The 25818-nt window shown below is 47.1% G+C and overlaps 2 protein-coding genes across 2 annotated transcripts; both read left to right on the top strand.

Moving 5' to 3' along the window:
- Positions 1 to 349: 349 nt before the first annotated feature.
- On the top strand, positions 350 to 2311 carry LOC118659275 (SLC35A4 upstream open reading frame protein). The gene is made up of 3 exons (XM_036315539.1): positions 350 to 414; positions 1403 to 1501; positions 2082 to 2311. The coding sequence occupies exons 1-3, from the start codon at positions 400 to 402 to the stop codon at positions 2277 to 2279; spliced, it is 312 nt and encodes a 103-aa protein (XP_036171432.1). The 5' UTR covers positions 350 to 399; the 3' UTR covers positions 2280 to 2311.
- Positions 2312 to 2646: 335 nt separating this feature from the next.
- Positions 2647 to 4460, top strand: SLC35A4 (solute carrier family 35 member A4). Its single transcript, XM_036315538.1, has one exon. The coding sequence runs from the start codon at positions 2679 to 2681 to the stop codon at positions 3651 to 3653; it is 975 nt and encodes a 324-aa protein (XP_036171431.1). The 5' UTR covers positions 2647 to 2678; the 3' UTR covers positions 3654 to 4460.
- The last annotated feature ends 21358 nt before the right edge of the window (positions 4461 to 25818 follow it).

Raw genomic sequence — 25818 nt, 5'->3', positions numbered from 1 at the left:
GTACCTGTGGGCAGAAGACCGCCTGAGCTCCGCTGCCAAGAAAGCGCCTCCGGCCCAGCTGGCCCGGCTCAGGGCTGAGCGTGGACCTATGAACCAGGAGGTTACCCTCGGATTCCTGGTCGGAGCACATGCCCGGTTGCAGGCTCCATCCCTAGTGTGGGGCCTGTAGGAGGCAGCCAATCAATGATTCTCTCTCATCACTGATGTTTCTATCTCTCTCTTCCTCGCTGAAATAAAAATATATTTCTATATACATTTTTTAAAAAAATTTTTTAAGAAAGCGCCTCCAACCTTTCAAAAAAATCTCCCGGAAGTGCCTCCGCCCTCAGTAATGATGGGCACTTGGTATGAGGGAGGGGAGGCGGGGCTGCGCCTGCGCAACAAGCTCCACGGGGGAAGATGGCGGATGACAAGGTGAGTGACCATGGGGTGGTCTGCAGTCGGCGTGGTATCCACACCTTTTCAGTCCCGGGGAAAGACAACGCGTGGGTGAGATGCCGCTTGCTTTCCCTGGGGGTGGACTTGTGCTCACGCCCGCGGCAGAAGCGTGGAGTAGATGGGCGGAGCACTCCAGGGGGCAAGCAGCTGAGGAGCCAGGGTGCCCCTCTGGGTCCATCGCAGTACCTAGTTTCTCACATTCAAACCCGTCCGCTCTGACACTCTCCTGACTCTGCTCCATTCCCTAGCCCTGGGAATGTGCCCTCCCAGAGACACCTTGTTTCCGATTCATACTGACACACCCTCATTCAAACACTCGCTGGCACACACTGAAGTTCATACTTTATGCGTCAGAATCTCTCAGTGCATTGACCCATACTCCTCCAGACAGCCGTGCCCCGCCCCTGCCACCTCCCGCGAGCATGCAGAGGCACACATTCAGTTTGGGGTGGCCTTGGGGGAGAAAGCGGGGGAAGCCCGGGCAGAACCCAGATTTACCTCCAAACTGTCCAGGGAGCTGCCTTGGGCCATTGTTTACCTTTGACCTGAAACTCAGCACCACTCGCACATTTACTGAGTACTTGCTAGTCCCTGCATTAGGACTTGGGACTTAGTAGACAAGACAGACTGGTCTCCACTTCCACATAGCTTATAGTCAAGTCATTAGTATTTTCCTGATTGATCTAATTAGCTGCCCTTCCCGCTTTCCCTACACACTGCTTACTCTATGAAGTTCCTGTAAGTTACTGATGCACATCCCATCTGTCACCCCCTCCCTGGCCCCAGTGTGAATTCCATCCTTTTCAATGCCCTTTTTTCCTTTACCAGTGTCATCTCAGGAAGGTATTTATGTAAAGAGATTTCTCAGGCTCAACCCATCCCACCTCCTCCCCAGCCTCTGATAGACTGGAGCAGGGGATGGGGCTAGGTCAGTCTGCTGGAGCCAGTCTCTCCCTTTCCGTAGGACTCTTTGCCCAAGCTTAAGGACCTGGCCTTTCTCAAGAACCAGCTAGAGCGCCTTCAGCAGCGTGTGGAAGACGAAGTCAGAAGTGGTGTGGGCCAGGTAACGCTGCATCTGACGCCACCCCCTGTAGGCTTCATTGCCCGATATGCTTTTGAATGGGTGGTAGAGATTTATTCAGCAAATGCTTATTGAGGGCCTGTTCTCTGTGACTTCAAGGAAATTTTCCCTGAGAAAATGGCACTTGATCCGGGATCTTAAATAGGGGTTAACTAGGTAAAGGGGGAGGAGGGAACATTCCAGGCAGATGGAACAACATATGCAGTGTTGTTGTGGTGGGAAGTAGCATGATGAGCGTGGAGGTGAAAGCCGTTCAGTTTGGCCGCAGTAGTGGGTGAGCATGCTAGGAAATGAGAAGCAAGCGGGGTCAGGTTCCTCTGTGGCCTTGTGGCAGTAGGGTTCTGTGTGTGGAGCCTCCTAGCCCCAGGGTTCTGAGATTATGTGATCAGAACTCCTAGGTTATTTTTCTGCCTCCAGAACCTTGAGAAAATCTTTGTAGAGCGTACTACAACTTTCCAGAGTAAGAAGGAGCAGGTGATGGGATGCTCTCAGCCAGATCAAGTAGCTCCTGGCTAGAGAAGGGGAGAACCTACTGAGTTTCCTCCTGAATCTTTTTCCACAGGATGGCTCGCTCTTGTCCTCCCCATTCCTCAAAGGCTTCCTGGCTGGCTATGTGGTGGCCAAACTGAGGGCATCAGCGGTATTGGGCTTTGCTGTGGGCACCTGCACTGGCATTTATGCAGCTCAGGCATATGCTGTGCCCAATGTGGAGAAGACAATAAGGGACTATCTGCGGTCGCTGCGGAAAGGGCCCGACTAGCTCTGGGTCCTGTGGGGGAGGCAGGATGAGAAGCTGGGGCCTGCAGGTGGAGGCCTTTCGACCACAGACACCATATCTGGCTTCCCTGGCTGTCACCCAATTACTGTCTCCAAGTTTCCTGCCTCCTTCATCCTTGTTTCCCTTCCTGCAGAGGGTGGGTAGTGGCTCATCAGCCAGTATCCTCCATACCTCCTTCCCTCCCTGACCCAATGGGACTGATCCCAAGACTGTGGCTTCTAAGGCCACCAGACCTTTCCCACCCTAAGTGTGGAGTTTGCAGCTGACGTACCACAGCTCCTGCCTCCTGGGAGCCAACTCCATATCTTGATTCTCCTCAAATGTGTCACATCCTCACTGCCCCTTGTTCGTTACACAGGCCACCCAGGGTCTGATGTGGGCATGAGTGTAGAGGACGGGGGAGTGCCAGGCCTGGGCCGTCCCAGGCAGGCCCGCTGGACTTTGATGCTACTCCTGTCCACTGCTATGTACGGTGCCCATGCACCATTGCTGGCACTGTGCCATGTGGATGGCCGCGTGCCCTTCCGACCCTCCTCAGCTGTGCTGCTGACCGAGCTGACCAAGCTACTGTTGTGCGCCTTCTCCCTCCTGGTAGGCCGGCAAGCATGGCCCCGGGGGGCCCCGCCATGGCGCCAGGCTGCCCCCTTTGCACTACCAGCCTTGCTCTACGGCGCTAACAATAACCTGGTGATCTATCTTCAACGATACATGGACCCCAGCACCTACCAGGTGCTGAGCAATCTCAAGATTGGAAGCACGGCCCTGTTCTACTGCCTCTGTCTCCGGCGCCGCCTCTCTGCACGCCAGGGCTTAGCACTGCTGCTGCTGATGGCAGCGGGGGCCTGCTATGCAGCTGGTGGCCTCCAGGACCCTGGGAGCACCCTCCCTGGGCCCCCTCCAGCAGCTAAGGCTGGCCCCATGCCCCTGCATATCACTCCACTAGGACTGCTGCTCCTCATCCTGTACTGCCTCATCTCAGGCTTGTCCTCCGTGTACACAGAGCTGCTCATGAAGCGACAGCGGCTGCCCCTGGCACTGCAGAACCTCTTCCTTTACACGTTCGGTGTGCTCCTGAATCTAGGTCTGCATGCAGGTGGCGGCCCCGGCCCAGGCCTCCTGGAGGGCTTCTCAGGATGGGCAGCGCTCGTGGTGCTCAGCCAGGCACTGAATGGACTGCTCATGTCGGCTGTCATGAAGCACGGCAGCAGCATCACACGCCTCTTTGTGGTGTCCTGCTCGCTGGTGGTCAACGCCGTGCTCTCAGCGGCTCTGCTGCGGCTGCAGCTCCCAGCCGCCTTCTTCCTGGCCACTCTGCTCATTGGCCTGGCAGTGCACCTGTACTATGGCAGCCACTAGCCCCTGACCACCTTGACTCCTGACCCTGGAGGTTGGGCGTTATCATCAGAGCCACCTCCTAGCTCCCTTTCCCTCAGCAGCCCTGTTACAAGTGCCTTGTGAGAAAAGCTGGGGAAGTGAGAGCAACCAGATGGGTGGATGAAGGTGTACCCCTGAGAGACTTGTAGAGTGGGTTTTCTTAGGAAACTGGAAATTCTTAAACATCACCCTCCCATCCCCCCCGCCCCCAAGTTCTTCCAGACTAGGGAACTAAGGGAGCATCATACCTACACCTGAGAAATGACCCCGTCTCTGATGGAACAGGTTCCCTGTCTTATCCTGCATGAATGCAGTTGCCCCCTTCCCCGCCCCCATCCTACAGGAAAGCCCAGTTGCCACAGATTCCACACCCATCACCTTGGCCATTCTGAGCTCCTGCAGCTCCAGCGTTGCCTGGAGACAGTACATCCCTGCTCCCTCCACAGAGCTGCTCTCCACACCCAGCCTTTGTTCTGGAAACCCCAGAGGGGCTGGGGCTTGGCTCATCTCAGGAACTGTTTCCCCTGGGCTCTGGCTTATACTCCTGATCTCTCTACTCACCCAAAGACCCTCTTGAAGCCCAATGCCCCCTCTACAGCTAGGAGTTACTGTTCTAGGTCATGCCCCTGCCTAGCAGTGTCCCACCTCCCAACAGCCACAGAAGCTCTGCACAGAGTGACCTGGGACCAGCACAGGGAAACGTGTATAGCTCAATGTCAGACTGCATAAGCAATAACATAAGGTCTTAATAAAGCATTCTGGAGTGTAGGCGATTCCTACAATCAATCATGATTGTCTTGTGTCTTCTGTGTTGCATAGCTCCTCTCCAACAATTTCATTCCCCTGGTGCCCTTAGTATCTTAATCCTGGGGTAACATACTGGTAGACTAAGAGAAAAGGCTGTTTTCTCCCTCGCTGTTGCCAGAAGCATTATTTCCTCTGAGGGTTCCATGGAGCCAAGACTGTTCTTGGTCACAGAACTTTTGAAATTTTCCTGAAGCATAAATCTTGGGTGCTGGGGAATTTGGAAGCATCTTGGGACTAGAAGACACTAAGCCCAACAGGACAAACTAGACTCTAGGCCAGAGAACTCTTCAGGACTCACTGTGGTTATGATTCTTGTTTCCTCTGGACCCCTCACTGATACTCCTGCCTGCCATCTGATCTCTTGGCTGGAGGAATGCCAGGCCCTGCTCCCATGGAAGAATACCTGGTAAACTTGTTTTTAGAAAGTCTCAGACATAGTGAAGCAGAATCTTAGTGAGTGGGGTTAGGGAATCTTTTTATTTTTTCCTCCTTTTAAAAAAAATTTATTTGTACTTGATTTCAGAGAAGAAGGGAGAGGGAAAGAGAGAAATATCAATGATGAGAGAGAATCATTGATTGGCCGCCTGCACACCCCACACTGGGGCTCAAACCTGCAACTCGGGCATATGCCCTGACCGGGAATCGAACCTTGACCTCCTGGTTCATAGGTTGGTGCTCAACCACTGAGCCACACCAGCCGGGCTTTTTTTTTTTTTTTTAAAGCAGCTTCCTAGGTGACGGATGCACTGCCGTTTGTGAACCACTGCTATCTGCTGTGTAGAGCTATAGCAAACTAGACCTGAATTTGGACTCCGTGTCACTAGCTGACTGCCCTTGGGCATATATTTAACCTCTCCTAGCTTTAGTTGCCTTAGCTCAGAAATGGGGGTCAGTGGTGCCTTACTATTATTTTGGGTAGTAGAAAAGGCTAAATGAAACAGTGGATATTAGGTGCTTAGCAGGGACTGGTACAATGAGACGTAGTTAGTGATGGTACTAATTATAATGAAGATTAGCTTGGTTATTGTGTCCCAACTTCCTCTTCTAGGATCCTTAAGAATAAGGAGAGCCCTAGCCAGTTTGGCTTCGTGGATAGAGCATCAACCTGCGGACTAAAGGGTCCCAGGTTCGATTCCAGTCAAGGGTAGTCAGGGTTGCAGGCTCAATCCCTGGCCCTGGTCAGGGCACGTGCAGAAGGCCACCAACCAATGGATGTGTCTCTCTCACGTTGATGTTTCTGTCTCTCACCCTCCCTTCCACTCTCTAAAAATCAATGGAAAAATATCCTTGGGTGAGGATTAACAACAACAAAGAGTAAGGAGAGAGGGTCCTACCTGGGTAGCTCCTTTGATTAGAGCGTTGTCCTGATACGCCAAGATTGCAGGTTCAATCCCCAGTCAGGACACATACAAGAATCAACCAATGAATGCATAAATAAGTGGAACAACAAATCACTGTTTCTCTCTCCCCACCCCCACCTCCCACCCCCGTCCCCTTGCTTCATCTCTCTCTAATATCAGTAAATAATTTTAAAAGAAAGAAAAGGTGAGAGAAATCTGCTCCTGAAGGATTCCTGATCACCATATTTCTCCCCAGGGCAAGGGTCCAGCATGACTGCCCCAGCCTAGTCTGCAACCTGCCGGAGCTCCTGGTTCTGTGTAGCCAGGTTTATGGTGTCTTGCAGGATGCCAGTCAGCAGGCTGCGGTGGTGATACTCTGGCCATGGTCTGTTCCTCCCACGGCTCCTGCCAGGCTTGCAACACCTGTGCCCAGATTCAGAGGTGTCTGTCAGTTAGCCAGCATGGTAACCAGCTCAAGGCCCGTCCTCTGTCCCTACTAACCTGTAACACGTGGCATGTCTGTGCTCGGGTGGCCTGCACATGCAGGTCACAGAGGGCTATCGGGTCCTGCTCCGCAGTGTCCCTCTGTGCCCGAAGGCCTCCCACTGGAGCCTCAGCACTGTGTGCTCCCGGTGCCACCGCTGTCTCTTCTCGGAGGCCTCAAGTGATAACACAGTCAGCCTTTCGGATCCACATCCCGTTCACGGATCCAACCAACCGCAGATTGAAAAAATTTATTTTTTTAATGTTCCATTATTGCTGATGTTGTACTGTGTAGTTAGGCCCACAGTGGCTGCGTGTCTGAACTGAACATGTACCAAGTGTTTCTTCTTGTCACTATTCCTTAAACAATACAGTATAACAACTACTTACATAACATTTACATTGTGTTAGGTATTATAAGTAATCTAAAGGTGATTTAAAGTCTACAGGAGGATATGTGTAGGTTACATGCAAACACTGTGCCATTTTATATAAGGGATTTGAGCATCCATGAATTTTGGTACCCATGGAAGTCCTAGAACCTATCTGCCATGGATACCAAGGGACAACTTACTTTTTCTTGAGCGCCGCCTGTGTGCCCACTCTGGCCTTCGCACTTCATGTGTATGATCTCATTTTATCCAAGGACCACCCTATGAGGTAGTTGTCATTTTACAGATTTGAAAAGTGGATCAGAGGAATGATTTAACGCCCAGATTCACATGGCTAGCGAGGGGCAGAGCTGAGATGACACGCCTTTCAACGGTTCACCACCATCCTGGGATAAAGTCGAAATTCAGAGGCATGGCACTCGCCTCTGACCATGCACCTGCCAGGCTCCAGCCAGTTTGCAATACCCAGAACCCATTTTCCATTGTTTGGCTCTGGACCTTTCCTCATACAGTATTGTCGTCTCTTAGAACATATGTTTCTCCACTCCGCCCCCATGCCCCATGCACATAAATTTTGTTTCTTAATTTGTTCCAACAAGTTATATTTACCGAGTGCCTCTATGTGATGAGCACAGACTGCCCCTGTGGGGCTCAGAGCCTAGTGGATCCCCCTGGTTGCTTTACTTGTCCTTTAATTCTCAGCTTGGATGCCATCATCTCTGATTCACTCCAGCCTGGGTCGGGTACACCTCTTTGTTCCCACAAGCCCCTACTCCCCTCCTCATAGCACTTAGCACCAAGAATTGCCTCATCTATCCCCGCAAAGCTGTGAGGGCCAGGAGAGAGGGTATGGCCCAGCCTGTTGTGATTGACACCGGATCTCAGCGCACCGGCATAGTGCCTGGCCCAATTAGAAGACTCAAATCCCCTACATGACCCTCCTTACCCCTTCCCCAGCCACCAGGACTTTGACCTGGTCTCCTGCCTCCTCCTGTCCCAAATGCTTCAGTTCCTCTTGGATCTAAAGTTGGTGCTGTGCCCGCAGCCTCTGACTCGGGGCCTGGGCCAGGAAGAACTGCAGGGCCACATCTGGGGCCTGTCAGGCCTACGTGGCGTCAATCCAGGCTCAGCCAGAAGTCATGTATGCACACGGCATTGGGACATAGGGCCCAACATTTCCAACAGAATCCCATTCCCAGGGATTCTCCCAGAACTACATCCCAGACCTAATGGCCCTGGAAGAGCCTGTAGTCTGGACAGAGATTTGAAGGCCATGGGGGGAGAGGAAAAATATTGGCTCTTCCAATAGATGCCACGGAAGCCCTAAAGATTGCATGCTCCTAGTCCAGTAGGAAAACAGTCCCTTCCCGTGCCCCTCCCTTCGGGATCCAGTAGACCTTCAGTTCCTTTATTTGCCTAATGTTGGGGGCAGGGTAAGCCGGAGACATATTAACTGGGCTCTGCAACTGCAGCTCTTCACTCCCCGCACACCTTCGTGGGGTATGTGAGGGAACCTGTTCCTCAGAGTCCCCGAAAGGATGCTTTTGGTGGAGCCCAGGTCCTAGAGATGCTGTCCTTCCTGCCACTGGAGGAAAATGCAATGAAGTAAATCAAAGGTGAAGACCCCCAATTCCACCCCTAAGCCCCAGGCCCACCTTGGGGTTCCCCCAGGAGGCCTGTGCTGTGGCTTGAATTTCTCACCTGCTGAGAAGATATTAGGAGTGGGAAGGACAGCTGAGTTAAGCTCAGGGCTTTGAAATCAGACTGGTCAGGGTCCCAGCCCCTCCCTTTCTTAGCTGCATGACCTCAGGCAGGTGATACTCTTTTGAGTCTCCATTTTTCCTCATCCATAACATGGAGCTGATTAAAGTTATAGAGAGTATGAAATGGGATAAGGCACCCAAAGCACTGAGCAGTAATGGGAGCTTACATGCTTAATTCCAAGGCCCAGGGCTGTAAAAACAAGTTGTAAGTAATCATAAAAAGGAAAAAAGAAAAACAGGAAAAACTGGACGGAGCAGCCTTCCAGCCACCCTGTGGCAAATCTTGGGAGAGAGCGCCCCCTTCTGCACAAGAGCGAGCATGCATCCTGGGAGGATGAAAGCACCACACATTGAGTCTATCTAAGTCCTTGGCATTTGCACCTGCGCTGCCTTTGATTCTCCCGTCACTTCCCTTCTCTGAGCCTCAGTTTGCTCACCTGAAAATGGGGGGCAATGTCCTCTGCTTGAAATACTTCTGTGGTTTCCTTCTGACTTTCAAGATAAAGTCCAAACATCTCAATAGATTTACAAAGCCCTGTATGACCTAGCCCCTATTTCCCTCTCCAGCCCTCTCTCCTGACTCTATTCATCACACTCTATTCTCAAAAGGTTGAGCTGCTTGCAGTCCCCAAACAGATCAAGCAGTCATTTACCTCTGAGACTTTTCTTGTCATTTTCTCTGCCTGGAATGTTCTTCACTCATTGCTGACCACCTCCGCCAGCAATCAGCTTCCCCTGAAGTCTTCCTTCCCTTTCTTGCCAAGACTAATTTAGATGCCCCATAGAACCCTATGCTGACAAGCCCTTTAGAGAACTGATATGATGTTGTAATCTTTCTCTCCGACAGATTGTACACTCCATGAGGACCCGGATTTCCTAGGGCCTATATGACCAGCACATGGTGAGTGGTTATTAATGTTTGGGAATCAACAAATTAATGAGGCCCAGCTGGCATGACTCAGTGGGTAAGTGTAAACCTGTGAACCAGGTTCGCTTCCTGGCCGGGGCGTATGCCTGGGTTGCGGGCTTGATCCCCAGTGTGGAGCATGCAGGAGGCAGCCGACCAATGATTCTTTCTCATCATTGATGTTTCTATCTCTCCCCCTTCCTTCCTTTCTGAAATCAATAAAAATATGTGAAAAAAATTAATTAATGAGTAAAGGAAGAGCTCCCTGATAGAGCTATGTAAACAGAGGGAAGGAAGGCAGACAGACATCAGTGGGGCTCCTGAGATGTTGGATAAAAAGATACACCTGTGGTTCTGGGAGCATCACAGCCTCAGCTTTAACCCCTCTGAGCATACGGCTTCCTGGATGCCGGCTCCAGACTTTTACAATCCTATGAAGATATGGTTCAAGGTGGGCTCTGGCCACTGCTGGCCCAGGCACCTTCAGAGCTCACCTTGCTCACCTGCAACTCCCGCAGGGCCCTGCCCAGCTGGCTGAGCCCACCATCTGTCAGGGGGTCCCCAAGGAGACCTGAACACAGGCTCTTCAGGCCGGCCTGTGGGCTTGGGCCTCTTCTGCCGCATCCCACAGGGTGGGCTCCGCCTGTTTCACCTGCATCCTCCTTCTGGCAGCCCCCAAGAGCGCAGCCCGGAACAAGCTTAGGGAGCTACCTAGTAAGAGGAGACTCAGGGTGAATCACTCCTTCCTCTGGACTCCAAAGCATACTGCCTGTAATACTTTGAATTTTCAATAATTGCACTACTCATAAAAACAGCTAACACCTCAAAACAGCTAATACCATTAGGCTTTTTACATGTGCCTGATGTCACTGTGCTAAGCTTTCTATGGGTGCCTCTTTTTATCCACACAACACTCAAGTGAGGCAACAACTCTAAAATTTTATCCCACCTCCCCCCACAGTTTCCAGACAAAGCAACTAAGGCTCAGAGAGATCAGCTACTTCCTGGTGGCTGGCAGAGCTGAAAGTCAAGCCCAGGTCTGTTTGACACTAAAGTCTGTGCCCTTAATCATGATACCAGACTGGCCTATAAACATATGTCTGTCTCTCACTGCTTTATCCTTGAGGGTGTGAACTGCCCAACTGATCTTCCACGGTCCACAGGGCCTCACACCGGGGGAGGTCTGGGAATGTGCTGGCCAAATGAATGTATGTTTGTTGATTTAGAGACAGGCAAGGGGCCTGAGTTTTGTAGGTTTTTAATGGGTACCTTTCCTTTTCTGATCCTCCCTTTCCTCGTCTGTAAATTAGATCTGCCTCAGGGGGTTTTAGTAAGAACCAACATACTAGTCAGTGCTGGGTAAACTGTTAAAGGCCTCTGAAGGATGAGGGGTTGCTTTTACTATTGGCCCTGCCTCTCCAGATTTCTGCAGGCTGGCCACCCCGGGACCTATCTGAATCCTGTCCCTTCCAGAGAGTCAGACGCCCTCTGGGCTAGTGTTGGGGCTTTAGCTGGTTGGTGAGAGGGTGGAGCAGGCCTAAGGCCAGATCTCAGAGCTTCCCAAAGAACCCCACACTCTCCCTCCCCTAACCCCAGGCCACGTTGAGGGTCCAAGCAAAGAAAAATACCTTGTAGTTACTTCCTTCCAGGAGCCATGAGATAAGCCAGAGCAGAGAGACCTCCAGCTCCTCTTGAACAACCATACCAGCCAACACCTGCAGCAGGGGGCAGTCTCTGCCAGAGGGCAGAAGGAAGAAAGCCATCCACCAGTGGCTGGAGGAAGAAAGTATCCCAAATCACACTCTGATGGAAAGTTTGACTATTCCCGTAACTTTTGTGCACCAACAGACAGATTTAAATAATACATTCTCTTAGTAAAAAAAAAAAAAAATGTTCAATTGACTATCTGACTATGCACTTGTATCCAGAATATATAAAGAGCTCTTACACCTCAATAAGAAAGAAACAAATAACCCAATTTTTAAATGGCAAAGCAAGATAATATCAACAAAAATGGCAGAATAGGGAGCTCTGGGGGTCGGTCTCTCCCCAGAAACCTGGCAAAAATGGCCAAAAGCAACCTTGCTAGCACTCTGGGAAACAGTCAAAGATTTATAGCAACCAAGTGACTGCTTATCCAGGAGAAAGGCAACTTAAATATGGTAAGAGATTTTTGTGGCATCTTAACTTACCTAGCCCCAACCTCCTCCCCAGCACAGGGGTGGTCTTGTATTTCTGGTGGGGCTGCCTGTTTCTGGAGGGAGCAGAGCCGGTTTTGTTCCCAAGGAATTGTGTTTGTCTGTTTTGACTGGTTGCGCTTTCCCCCAAAAGTCTGACAAAAGGGGCTTCCCTTTGCTTCTCTCATCCTGGAACTCTTTCAGGGCAGAGCAGTTACACCAAACATAAAACATTGAAAACGGCCAAAACCGGTTTGGCTCAGTGGATAGAGCGTCGGCCTGCGGACTGAAGGGTCCCAGGTTCGGTTCCGGTCAGGGGCATGTGCCTGGGTTGTGGGCATATCCCCGGTGGGAGATGTGCAGGAGGCAGCTGATCGATGTTTCTCTCTCATCGATGTTTCTGGCTCTCTATCTCTCTCCCTTCCTCTCTGTAAAAAATCAATAAAATATATTTAAAAAAAAAAAAAAAAACGTTGAAAACGTTGTTTTTAAAATATAACCCCTCCCCCAAAACATTGAAAGATGAAAGAACAAGCAAAAATAATCATTGGGGTAAACAATAGATACGTGAAAGATTCAAAGGAAAAGTTGGGGAGTTAGATTTGGGGGGGGGGCGGGGGTCTTTAAAAAGTTCCCATGTGTACTGGGGAACCTAGAAAGCCATGCAGGCGCCCAGGGCAGGATGCATGCTCAGAAAAGCCCTGAAAAGACCCTACGCTTTCACCTCTGGCTGACTTTTAGGCTCAGTAAAAGCAGGAAGTGAGGCTAAGGAGGAACTATAAATGGCCTGACTAAGCAAGCATAGGAGTGACCCAACACAGAGACAATCTGCAGAAACCTAGGGAATTTTTTTTTCTTTTCCTTGTCCTCCTTCCAACTCTACCCCTCCTCCTCCTTCTTCTTCCCTTTTCTTTCTCTCTTTATTCCTTTTTTTTCCCTTTAGTTTTTGTTGTTGCTGCTGCTGTTTTTGTCCCAGGAGTTTAAGGAATTGTGTCAGGTCACTGGCTCACCACTAAGATTAGAATGGAGACTTCAGGAACCACAAAGAATACAGTCTTTACAAAAGTTGTTTGGAAAAGTAACTAAGCAAACAGATGGCTCCATCCCAAAACAAGCAACAATGCATATCCTGGAGAGAAGTGTGAATCTGGTTTTTAGAGTCACCACATCACCATAATCAAAATATCAGAGCACCAAGGGGAAGGATGGAGACTTAAGAGACCAACACAATGAAGAATACCATCTTTAAAAACAATACTCAGATTGGCCAGTCTCCAACAGAACAAGTATGAGATATGCAAATAAGCAAGAAAATATGGCTCATTCATAGGGAAAACATTGGAATTAACAGGAACTATCCCTGAGGAAGCATGGACATTAAATTCACTAGGCGAAGTCTTTAATTCAACTATCATATATGTATATGCTCAGGAAACTAAAGAAAATGATGTCTCAGTGAATAGAAAATATCAATAGAAGGAGAGCAATTATTATTTTTTAAAATAGAAATTCTAGAGCTGAAAAGTACCGTAACAAATTAAAAATCCACTAGAGGGCAGGCAGATTTGAGCAGGCGCAAGAAAGAATCCCATCCAACTTAAAGAGAGGTCAAATCATCCAGTCTGAGGAGCAGGAAGAAAAAAACAATGGAGGAAAATGAGCCTAATAAACTTGTGGAATGCCATCAAGTATACAAATATATGCATAATGGGAGCCCAGAGCAAGAAGAGAGGAAGGGGCAGAAAGAATATTTGGAGAAATACTGCTCAAAAGTCCCCCCAGTTTTATGAAAGACATGATGAATCTATACATCCAAGAAGCTCAAAAAATTCCAAGGAGGAAAAACTCCAAGAGATCCACATCAAGACATGTTACAATCAAACTGTCAAAAGCCAGACTCAGAGTCCTGAAAACAGCAAGAGAGAAGCAATTTGTTATGTGCAATAGATCCTCAATAAAATTAAAACAAATTCCTCATCAAAAACTATAGAGGCCAGAAGGCAATAAGGTGACATGTTTAAAATGCTGAAAGAAAAAAAAAAGTGTCAACTAAGAATTCTATATCTGGCAACAACTATCCTTCAAAAATGTAAGAAAAATTAAGATATTCCCAGATCAGCCCTGACTGGTTTGACTCAGTGGATAGAGTGCCGGCCTATGGGCTGCAGGGTCCCGGGTTCAATTCCAGTCAAGGGCATGTACCTTGGTTGCGGCCGCATCCCCATTGGGGGGTGTGCAGGAGGCAGCTGGTCAATGTTTCTCTCTCATCGATGTTTTTCTTTATTCCTCTCCCTTCCTCTCTGTAAAAAAATCAATAAAACATATTAAAAAAAAAAAGATATTCCCAGATCAGCAAAAGCTAAGGGGGTCCATTGCTAAAGAGAGTCGTTCAGCTTGTTGGAGGTGAGGAAAGGAGAAGACTCAGATGCTGCCCTGGATCTCGACATTCATATTTCAGTCACCCCAACTGTCTAGCCCCACAGCTGTCAGACTTACAGGGTTCCTGGGAGCTGCAAGATCCTCAAAGCCCCTCGCCATACACTCTGAGTCCCAGAACCCTTAGGAGGGTCAGGCCCTGGGTGGGACAAAGTGACATTAAACAGAGAGCAGGCCCTGTGGAGGAGAGGCTAGGATCAGGCCAAATGTCTAAGAGGTGGGAGGTGACAGGTACCCTCTTGTCCTCACCTGCCTCCACCCACTGTGGCCCGCAAATACAGTTCTGAGCCAGCTCTTGAGTCAGACACCTCCACCTCATGGGCACCTTCCACCACCCTGGAGGAAGGGGAGGCTGAGCTCACTCTTAGGCACCAGAGCTCCCCAGAACCTCTGCCTGAGGAGCCCATGGGGATCCCAAGAGCCTGTAAGAATCATCCCCAAGGCTCCAAGCTCAGTATAGCCCCTAAAAGCCTCTCATCTTCTTGACCTTATTTTTTGTCCTGTCATCTGCCGAGTGAGGCAAACAGGGTAGTTGGGATTGCTCCCATTGTACAGATGGAGAAACTGAAGTTCTGCTCAGAGAGATGCTTGAATCGCCCAGAATAATAATGGTTGAGCTGAAGAGTATACTTACTGAGTGGATGGGTGAGACGAGTGAGAGGAATGGGGATATGGGATGAAGGGAAGAGGGTGAGATGGAGCCCTGGGAGCAAACTTGAGCCCTGTATGCAAGACCCCAAGCTCAGAGATTCTCTCCTCTGGGGTGGCAGTGGGGGGAAACCTCCAAGGGTCTGGTTTGTAGGTGTCAGTCCTGCCTTAAGACAAACATTCTCGACCCTGTTGGGCCCTGGTCACTCTCAAGAGGGGCCACATCCTGCACCAGCAGGTTCTCTGTCCCTGGAGCGGGCAGGCCCCGAGTCCTCCCGTTAAGGCTGAGCTGGGATCACACAAACACAACAGATGTTACAGACCGAGCCTTTTCCCAGCCTTCAGCTCACCTGCTCCTCATGCTGGAGCTCTGTGGGCCAAGCAAGGCACAAAGTGCAGCCATTTCAGGCAGGAAAAGGGAGACCCCAGAAAGGTAAGCCCACACTGGTGAACAGCAGAATGGAGCTAGACCCAGGCTCTTCCGACTGCCCTCCAGCCTTGGCTCCCCAGGTCTCGCTTTCCTCCAGGGTCTCAACTGCACCAGGTTACGAGTACTAAGCACAGGATCAGAGCTCCCAAGAGGCAGAGCTTCCTCAAACAGCATCTGCAGCAGCTAAAGGGGGAAAAAAGGGGGTTCAATGGCAATTGAGAAAGGGATTGACCAAGAAACATCTTTCAAGATTTCCTGAGGATGAAATCTGTGTTGCGCCCTGTGCTTGGTGTTGAGGAAACGGTGTCCAGGACAGAAATAGGCCCAGGCCTCCCAGTTCACAGCAAGCTGGACGACTGAGCAGACATCTTCAATGGGCTAAGGCAGGGCCCGTGAGGTTCTGAGGCAGCCATTTTGATTTGGGGCATTTTGATGAAGTCCCAAAAGAACCCCAAAACTTTCAAGTTTATTATCATTGTTAGTATTATCAAGAACGGTGAAAATTAGACCTCCCTGGATATTTGATCTTTGCACACCACTCCTTCCTGTCCCTCACTCCATCAGCCCCAGCCTCCTACCTTCTCTGACCTGTCAACAGCTGCATAACTGGACCCTGGCCAAGCATCCTGTGAGGGCTCTACAGGGGCCTCAAGGAGGGACATCTAGTTCAGCTAGATGGTGGGGAAAGGAAGGTCCTTAAAGGTGCCCTAGAGGAGGCAACACCCCAGCCTCCTGTATCTGTGGCTCCTCTGGGACTCACCTGAGGCACAAGCAGGGGTGCCTCTGTTTCCCGACCCTGAAGCAGCAGGGCCACATTGTACCCTCGACCAACAGAGCCCAGTGTGCGCTGGACTCATGCTAGCAGCTCCTCCTCTGCCTCCTGCAGGGGGACACAGGCACAGCCTGGCCTGAGCAAAGGGCTCTGGAAGCACTCAGCACCCTGGGCTCCAGGGGCCTGAGGGCTCCCACCCTGCTCCCATCGCCCTACCAGACCCCCTACCTGGGCTGCATCAGAGCCCAGGACTCTGTCAAAGGTGATGCATTGTTCCTGTGGGCAGAGCTGGGGTCAGCAATGTTCCTCCCTTCTTCCCCTGCCCCACCCATAGTTTATCCCCTCTCCACCGGTGTCTTCAGAGTCCCAGGCGGATGCTGTTGGGGTAACAGGTCTCTTCAGGGCCTAAGAAAGGTGGACTTCATACCAACTCTCATGAGGGAAACTGAGCTCCCAGGACTCCTGAGTCCTGCCCTCAACCTTTGCCTCAGTTTCCTATCCTGAGATGGTCTAGCCCTCTCCCTCTCCCAGGAGGCTCTCCCAAGCTGCACTACCTCTGATAATGAGTGTGTGGTTTCTTACCACACTCTCTCCCCCTCTCCACTTCCACCACGGTGAGCATGGCCTGTGGGCTGTCGGTGACGGCTGCAGGGGCTGAACTGCCTTGGCCCCAACCAGCCCCTGAGCTCTCCATACTCCATGGCTTCCACGCCTCTCAGATTCCCCTCAATAATGCATCTCTGATCTGCGGATCTCTGGGCGAGGCCTCTAAGTAATAACCTATCAAAGGATGTGACAGTCCCCTCTTTTCTGAGTTAGAACATTGCATGGGATTCTTCTTTTTTCCTCTTACAAAAAAATGTTCAACATATCTGTGTAGAGAATAATATAATGACCCTCCAAGCCCCCAGCTTTGGCAGTTATCAACTAATGACCAGTTTTATTCCTTCCCTCTCTTTCCCTCGCCACCCCCAAAATTCTCTATTAAACCATTACACCCCCAAAGGATTCTTTATTTATATATATATATATATATATATATATATATATATATATATATAATTGATTTTTTTACAGAGAGGAAGGGAGAGGGATAGAGAGTCAGAAACATCGATGAGAGAGAAACATCGATCAGCCGCCTCCTACACACTCCCTACTAGGGATGTGCCCGAAACCAAGTTACATGCCCTCGACCGGAATCGAACCCGGGACCCTTGAATCGGCAGGCTGACGCTCTATCCACTGAGCCAAACCGGCCAAGGCTCCCAAACGATTCTTTTGAAGCAAATCCCAGACATCTTATTATTTTATCCATAGCTATTTCAGTATATATTTATAAAAGGTCATCACCCCTTTAAAAACTAACAGCTTTGCCCTGTCTGGTTTGGCTCAATGGATAGAGCGTTGGCCTGCAGACTCAAGGGTCCCGGGTTCGATTCCGGTCAAGGGCATGTGCCTTGGTTGCGGGCACATACCCAGTAGGGAGATGTGCAGGAGGCAGCTGATCGATGTTTCTCTCTCATCGATGTTTCTAACTCTCTATCCTTCTCCCTTCCTCTCTGTAAGAAATCAATAAAATATATATTTAAAAAAAAAACAACAGCTTTATTGAGATATAATTCATATACCATACAATTCACCCATTTCAAGTATTCATTTCAACAGTTTTCAGTATGTTTGCAGGTATATGTAATTATCACCACTGTTAATTTTAGAACATTTCCATCCCTTTATAAAGAAATTTGGTTCCCTTTCCTATCACCTGCTTAATCGCCCCTCCACCCCACCCTAATCATTAATCTTCTGTCTCTATAGATTTGCCTGTTCTGAACATTTCATATAAATGGAATCATACAATATGTGATCTTTCTGTGACTGACTTCTTTCACTCGGCATAAGGTTTTCAGGGTTCCTCCACATTATAGCATGTGTCTGCTTCTTCCCTTTCTGTGGCTGATTAATGTTCCATGCAGGGACTGAATGACTTCTGTCACCAATTACCCAGAGTTTGACTCCACTTCACAGCTAAGAGCTGTGTAGATGTAATGTAAAAAATAAGAGTATTATCAGTCTATCATTATATTTTATGATCAAAATGTCTCTCACAGCAAGGCCAGCCGTGTTTGCAGCCTTCATTCAGTCTTGTCAGGCTCCAAAATCAAGAGTGGTTTCAGCAATAAAAGACTTCAGCCTTTCAGGCATCTGGCATAACTGAGCTAAGGAACAATATCATCTTTTGTTCTGAGCCTCTTTCAAAGGGTTAGCACAATATTGGATTTCCCTCATTGCATAACCCACTTATTTAGTCATTTACCCTCAGCTACTACTATTTCTCATTTTTTCCATTTTTACCCAAACGTTTCCACCTTTGGAAGAAATGTAAGGTTTGGCTATAGTGCTGGTCCAGATTGCTGGCAACAATACCTGTCTAGTAAGTGCCTCTTCCTCAGTACGCTCCCTCTCATAAAGAGTAGGGTTACAGCCCTAGCCAGTTTGGCTCAGTGGATAGAGCCTGGGCCTGCGAACCAAAGGGTCCCCGATTCGATTCAATTCTGGTCAAGGGCAGATACCTTGGTTGCAGTCTCCTCCCCAGTCAGGCCCTGGTCGGAGCTTGTGCAGGAGGCAACCAATCGATGTGTTCCTCTCACATACCATGAGATGTTTCTCTCTGTCTTTCCCTCTCTCTTCCACTCTCCCTAAAAATCAATGGAAAAATATCCTCGGGTGAGGATTAACAACAACAACAACAAAAAAGTAGGGTTACAGAGATACAGAACTAGCGGGCTGTCTAGACCACTATCTAGGCAACACAGCAACATACACTGTCAACTCCAATTGTGTCAGATGGGTTGAAAGCACAGTCTATCTTATCATGCTCTTAGGAATTCTGGCATACAGGCTTAAAGGTATGGCCACAGTTTCTTGCTTAGGGATCATCCTGCTTCTGATACCTGCAGATGCATTCCTGGTCCTGGGACTCAAGTGGGAAAAAAGAAAGTTGAGATGATAAGGGGAAGAATATTATAGTCATGTCAGCATCCTCCCTCACCCTCTATTCCCCAGATCCCCCCCAAAGTGGATAAATCTATCCAGTGGGGACTCTCATGTTGAGTGTGAGCATATACCCTCAGGAAAGCATGTATGTAAGCCCTTTCTGACTTTATCGCCTCTCCTCCTCCACATCTTAAACAACAAATGTTTCAACTGCTCATTCCAATTCTCTATTAAACCATTACTCTGAGGATGATATACAACATAATATGTCCATTTGATGTGCTATCTCCTGGCTCACTGCTAGACACTATGAGCTATAAAGTGAGGTTCTTGGTCTGAAGAAGGGTAACTTGATGTTCCCAACTGATATAGTAATTTTTGCTCCAATCATCTAATAGTATTCTAAACATTTGCAACTACAACTAGGTATGAAAATCCCAGTTCCTGTCAGGATCCACTTATAGCCCCCAGGGCTACTGGCTTTGGGTCAATGTAATCCATTTGCCAATTATGTGTATGGCCTTCCCCCTAGGGAATCTACCCCAAAGCCACTTTACTTTTTTTAAAATATATTTTTTATTGATTTCAAAGGGGAAGGGAGAGGTAGAGAGATAGAAACATAAATGATGAGAGTCATTGATCAGCTGCCTCCTACACACCCACTACTGGGGACTGAGCCCACAACCTGGGCATGTGCCCTGACTGAGAATCAAATCTTGACCTCCTGGTTCATAGGTCGATGTCGATGCTCAACCACTGCGCCACTTTAGTCTCTCTCTCTCTCTCTCTCTCTCTCTCTCTCTCTCTCTCTCTCTCTCTCTCTCGTTGGCAGACAGAACAGTTCTTGTTGGCATTTTGTGCTTTGTTCAGCCCATCTCTGCATTACTGCAGCAGCCCCATGTCAACCCATTTCATGGACCCAGGTGACCACCTCAAGGGAGATACTAGGAAATCCACTCACTGGTTCCAACCACCTTCCAATCCTGGAAGACTGTTCTTCTGTTAGACATTGACATGTTTTACTTTAATGCATCCTTCAAATTTCCATAGGGGTTTCCATAGAGTTATGCTCCGTATGGGCATCCCCTGAGTAGGCCAGTTTTCCATTGCCTTCTACCTAACCATATGAGCAGGCCATTTCTTACTGACTTATGACACTATTTTTCATGAGTCAGAAACAAACAAACAAACAAAGGGGAAAACAGCCTGCATTTCAGCCTATTGAGCTGATTTTTTACCTTCTTCAACCAGAGTGCTGGCCTTACAAACATACGTTCGCTTTGAAACTGCTATTATAAACCAAGCAGCTCTTGGCTGGTCAATAGAGAGCAGCTCATAGGAGACTGTCCAGGTGGTGATAGAATCTGGTAGCTCCTCAGGTGGTTCCAAAGTCAGTCCTCGGAGAAAAGGTATACCTGCTGAGGAACCTGATATTTCTTTGCATTTTCCCAATAGCATGTTCCTACACAAACAATTTGCATCTTATGGAACTCTTCTGGGCACTGTCCTAATGGCCACTGTTCTACCCATTAGAAAAGGTCATGGGTGTGAGGATATCATGGGTATTTCATGTTTAAGATTATTTTCTGTTTTAGGTATAGGAGCAGTTTCAGTTAATGTGATTGCAAGCTAGTAATATTCCCTCAAATGGAAATTCTTTGGTCCAATGTCCCAGCAATCATCATTGAGAGGCATTCACGGGCTTTTGCTTTAAGTTCCAGTGTGTACTCCACACGGGGCTATTGTATAGAGAATTTGTCCCTACTGGCACTCTAGCTTCCATTTCATACTGTTGGAAATTAACAACCTGTGTGGGCTCAGGCTGCTGTTCTGTACCATGGATTACCTGTGGACACCCAGGAATCAAGGTTCCTTATTCCCCACCCTTTATCCCTTCTCTTCCCAAACCAAGTATATCAGTGAGTCAGAGTTGTTCTAGCAAATTCCACTTCTCCTCACAACAACTATGTAGAGTTGCACTAAACTTCACAGGTTAAGGGCACAGCTCTCCGCAAGACTGCTCTTATGTCAAGCACCAGCTGCATGCTTGAGGGGCCCCAGGCCCCTCTGAGTAGGGAAGTTTTCACTACTCCCTCCGGGTCAATAATTCACTAGAACAACTCACAGAACTCAGGATTGTCCCTATACCTACAATTTTTTTAGTAAAGTAAAACATTTATTTGTAGATATAAATCTGAAGAAGCCAAAGGCAGAGACTCATAGGCTATCAGGAACCACCATGAATAACTGGCTAAATTCTTTATTATATAGAAATGGACATACAACATTTTATTTATTCATCTATTGGTGAACATTTGGGTTGACTCCAGCTAGAGGCCCAGGGCATGAAATTCATGCATGGGTAGGATCCCTAGGCCTGATTGGCTATCAGGGCCAATAGGAGCCTTCCGGCTGCCAGGCGGGACCTCCCTTCATTCCGCCTCACCCCCTGGTAGTCAGCGCATGTCATAGCAAGTGATTGAACTTCTGGTCTCCTGGTTGAACTCCTGAGGGGAGAATTTGCATATTAGGCTTTTATATATAGAGATTTTGCTATGAGCTTTGCATACAATTTTTTGTGTGGACATATGTTTTCATACCTAGGAGTGAAACTGCTAAATCATTTGGTAATTCTATATTTAACTTTTTCTTTTCTTTTTTTAAAATTGATTTTAGAGAGAGAAGAAGGGAGAGGGGGAGAGAGAGAGAAGCATCAATGTGAGAGAGACACATTGATTGGTTGCCTCCAGCAGGTGCCCCTACAGGAACCAGAAAGAATCTGCAACCCAGGTAACGTGCCCTTGACAGAGAATTGAACCCGCAACCCCTCGGTGTGTGGACTGAGGCTCTAACCACTGAACACACTGGCCAGGGCTAGATTTTTTTTTATTGAGATGAAATTCACAATACATACAAGTAACCATTTTAAAGTGTATAGTTCAGTGACATTTAGTGTATTCGCAATGTTGTGCAACCATCACTTCTCTCTAGTTTCAAAACTTTTCCATCACCCTCCAAAAATGAGTCATATTCATGAAGTAATCACTTCCCATTTCCCTGTCTCCCTTTTCCAGGTATCAGCTTTCTGTCGCTATAGATCTGCCTATTCTGGGTATACTATCTGAAAGAAATTGTACAATATGTGACGTTTAGCATCCGGCTTCTTTCACTTAGCACTAATTTTTGAGGTCTGTGAAAGTTATGGCATAAATCAGCATACGCCCCTTTTGGCTGACTAATATCCCGTTGTGTGTATATACCACAATTTGTTTATCCGTCATCCATTGATGGACATTGGGTTTCTTCCACCTTGTAGTTATTATGAATAATGCTGTTACAAATGTAAGTTTCTGTGTGAACTTACGTTTCGCTCTCTTTTTTTATTGTTAAGAGAGAGAAAGAAAGGAAGAGAGAGAGAGAGATAACTGTGAATGAGAAACATCAATGGTTGCCTCCCAGATGTACCCCAACCAGGGATCGGACCCCAGCCTAGGTATGTGCTCTGACCTGGAATCAAACCCGCAACCTTTTGGTGTAGGGGATGAGGCTTCAACCAACTGAGCCACCTGGCCAGGGCTATTTTTGTTTTTCTTATTTTCATTTTTCTATGTCAGGGGTGGGGAATGTCTGGCTCTTTGGGCCATACAAGGCCAGAGAAATCATCTGGCCTTGGTAAGGCATTAGGAGTGAGTTAATTAAATGTTTGACCAAATATAATATAGCAGGCTAATGTTTAAGTTGATAATTTTGTATGGTCTGTGAATAACGTTATAAATATCCAAATGGCTCTTGGCAGCAAAAAGATTCCCCACCCCTGCTCTATGTGAACATATGTCTTTCATTTCATATTAAGGAATGGAATTGATGGGTCACATAGTAGTTATATATTTAACTTTCGATGAACCACCAAACTGTTTCCCCAGTGGCTGCACCATTTTGCATTCCCACAAGCCATGTATAAGGGTTCTTATTTTTCCACATCCTTGCCAACAGTTATTGTTATTTTTATTAGAGTCAGACTATAGGTGTGAAGTGGTACCTCCTTGAGTTTTTTTTATTTGTGTTTCCTTAATGGACAATGATTTTGAGCCTCTTTCACATGCTTGTTGTCCATTTGTATAGCTTCTTCATAGAAATATCTACTCAAGTTTTTAATTGTTGTTTGTCTTTTAGCATTTCACAAATGAATAATGATGTTGAGCATGTTTTCATGTGCTTGTCAGGCTTTTGTATATCTTCTTTGAAAAATGCTCATTCAAGTCTTTTCCCCATTTTTTATTTGGAGTATTGGCTTTTTTGTTGCTGAGTTGTAGGAGCTCTACATATATTATGGATACTAGACCTGATCAGGTATGTAATTTTCAAATACTTTCTCCCAGTTTTGTAGGTTGTCTTTTCTTTTTTCTTTTTTTTTTTTAAATATATTTTATTGATTTTTTACAGAGAAGAAGGGAGAGGGATAGAGAGTTAGAAACATCGATGAGAGAGATCGATCAGCTGCCTCCTGCACGCCCCCTACTGGGGATGTGCCCGCAACCAAGGTACATGCCCTTGACCGGAATCGAACCCGGGACCCCTCAGTCCGCAGGCCGACGCTCTATCCACTGAGCCAAACCGGTTCGGCTTTGTAGGTTGTCTTTTCATCATTTTGATAATGTATTTTGATAAACAAGTTTTTAATTTTGATGAAATTCAGTCTATAATTTTTTTTCTTCAGAGGTCATGAAGATTAATTTCTGTGTTTTCTTCTAAGAGCTTTACAGTTTTAGGGCTTATATTTAGTTATTTGGTCCATTTTGAGTTGATTTTTATTATTGTCTGAGGTAAGGGTCCAACTTCATTCATCTGTGTCTGGATATCCAGGTGTCCCAGTGCCATTTGTTAAAAAGATTAGCCTCTCCACACTGAATGTTCTTGACATCCTGGCCTAAATCAGCTGTCCAGCCCTAGCTGGTTTGGGTCAGTGAATAGAACATCAGCCTGCGGACCGGGTTCGATTCCGGTCAAGGGCACATACTGTGGTTGCAGGCTCCTCTCCAGCCAAGGCCCTGGTCAGGCACGTGCAAGAGGCAACCTATTGATGTGTTTCTCGCACATCAATATTTCTCTGTCTTTCCCTCTCTCTTCCACTCTAAAAATCAATGGAAAAATATCCTCGGGTGAGTTTAAGAAACAAACAGCTGCCCATAGAAACATGGGTTTATTTCTGGACTCCACTTCTCTTCTGCTGGTTTCTGTTCTTATTCCAGGACAACACTGTGTGTGTGTGTGTGTGTGTGTGTGTGTGTGTGTGTGTGTGTGTGTGTGTGTGGGAGAGAGTACGTTTATTAAATCTGGGGACCATGAAACAAGGAAGGACCTAGGATAGAAAAGCAACAAGAGAGAGACTAGAAAGGTCTGCTTTGGCTCTCTAGAAACATTATGGGGAAGAAGTGAGCCAAAGTGAGGCTGCTGTCAGCTCACTGAAAAGTCAGAGAAAAGGGGGCTTTGGCAACAGGTTCAGGGGGTTAGCATGGGATGAGCTGCCACTACCCATGGTTCCCCTAGTTGCAAGTCTTGTGGGGACTTTAAAGTTTAGGAGAAAGAAAATTCACTCGAAAAGGAGATTCAAGTGGGTGTGCCCCAAGGATGGTATGCCAACACTGTCTTGATTACTGTTGCCTCACAGTAAGTTTTGAAATCCAACTTTGTTCTTCTTTTATAAAATTGTTTTATCTATTCAGCATCTTTAGAAATCCATATGAACTTTAGAATCATCATTTCAATTTATACAAAAAGTCAGCTTAGATTCTTTAAAAAAAATTTTTTTTATTGATTTCAGAGAGGAAGAAAGAAGGAGAGAAAGATAGAAACATCAATGATGAGAGAGAATCATCAATCGGCTGCCTCCTGCATGCCCCACACTGGGGATCAAACCTGCAACCCAGGCATGTGCCCTGACAGGGAATCGAACTATAACCTCCTGGTTCATAGGTTGACACTCAACCACTGAGCCATGCCAGCTGGGCTCAGCTTAGATTCTTATAAAAATTTTATTGAATCTGTGTAGATCAATTAAGAGAGAATTGACATCTTAACAATATTAAAATCCAAAAACATGGAATGTTATTCCATTTATTTAGATCTTTCTTAATTTCTTTCCACAATATTTTGCAGTTTTAGAAGTGTAAGTTTGCTCTTCTTTTGTTATATTTAATCCTAAATAAATTCTTTTTTTATGTTATTGTGAATAGAATTTTAAATGCTCATTTTCAGGATGTTCACTGCAAGTATATACACATATAAACCAACTTTTCATTCCTGGAATAAATCTCAGTTGGCCATGGTATATAATTCTTCTTACGCATTGCAGGAGTCGATTTCTAGTATTTTGTTGAGGGTTCCTGCATCCACATTCATGAGAGATATGGGACTGAAATTTTCTTTTCTTGGATGTCTTTATCAAGCAGTCTTTCTTATTACTAGTATACATAACCACAGTATACATAACCACAATTTCATACCTATCATACACTATACCACACTATAAAAGGAAACTAGGAAAAATTTTAAATATTAAAATATCAAAGTCATTGTTCAACTTTCAACTCAGGTCATTCTAAGTGGCTCATAAAGGGCCTCTCGTGAACTAGAGAATGAGGGGGGTCTGAGCATTAGAAGAAGTGGCAGAGGAGGTTGTGTTGCAGAAAAGAAGGCTCTATGGGAGGGAACAAAAACTCTTGACTCTGGGTACAAGGATTTCTGAGGAAATGAACTGATGTCTAGGCGGTTCCAGATGACAGGATAGGAACAAAAGAGGAAGCTATAGGAAGACTGATTTTGGCTCGGAAAACAAAGTCCTATGATCTCCAATTCTACTCTTGAAGTATAAAATTTGTTACACCATACCGGATATCCCATCTCATTGTGCCATGTGGAAGTGGATGCCTTGCTCCTCTTAGTTCATCACCACTCCTTGTCTCACTTCCTTCCCATCTAGGGCACAATTTTCAGCCTTG

The sequence above is a fragment of the Myotis myotis genome, unplaced genomic scaffold, assembly GCF_014108235.1.
Source record: "Myotis myotis isolate mMyoMyo1 unplaced genomic scaffold, mMyoMyo1.p scaffold_m19_p_6, whole genome shotgun sequence".
In the NCBI taxonomy this organism is placed as follows: domain Eukaryota; kingdom Metazoa; phylum Chordata; class Mammalia; order Chiroptera; family Vespertilionidae; genus Myotis; species Myotis myotis.
This window is presented reverse-complemented; position numbering and strand designations above follow the sequence as displayed.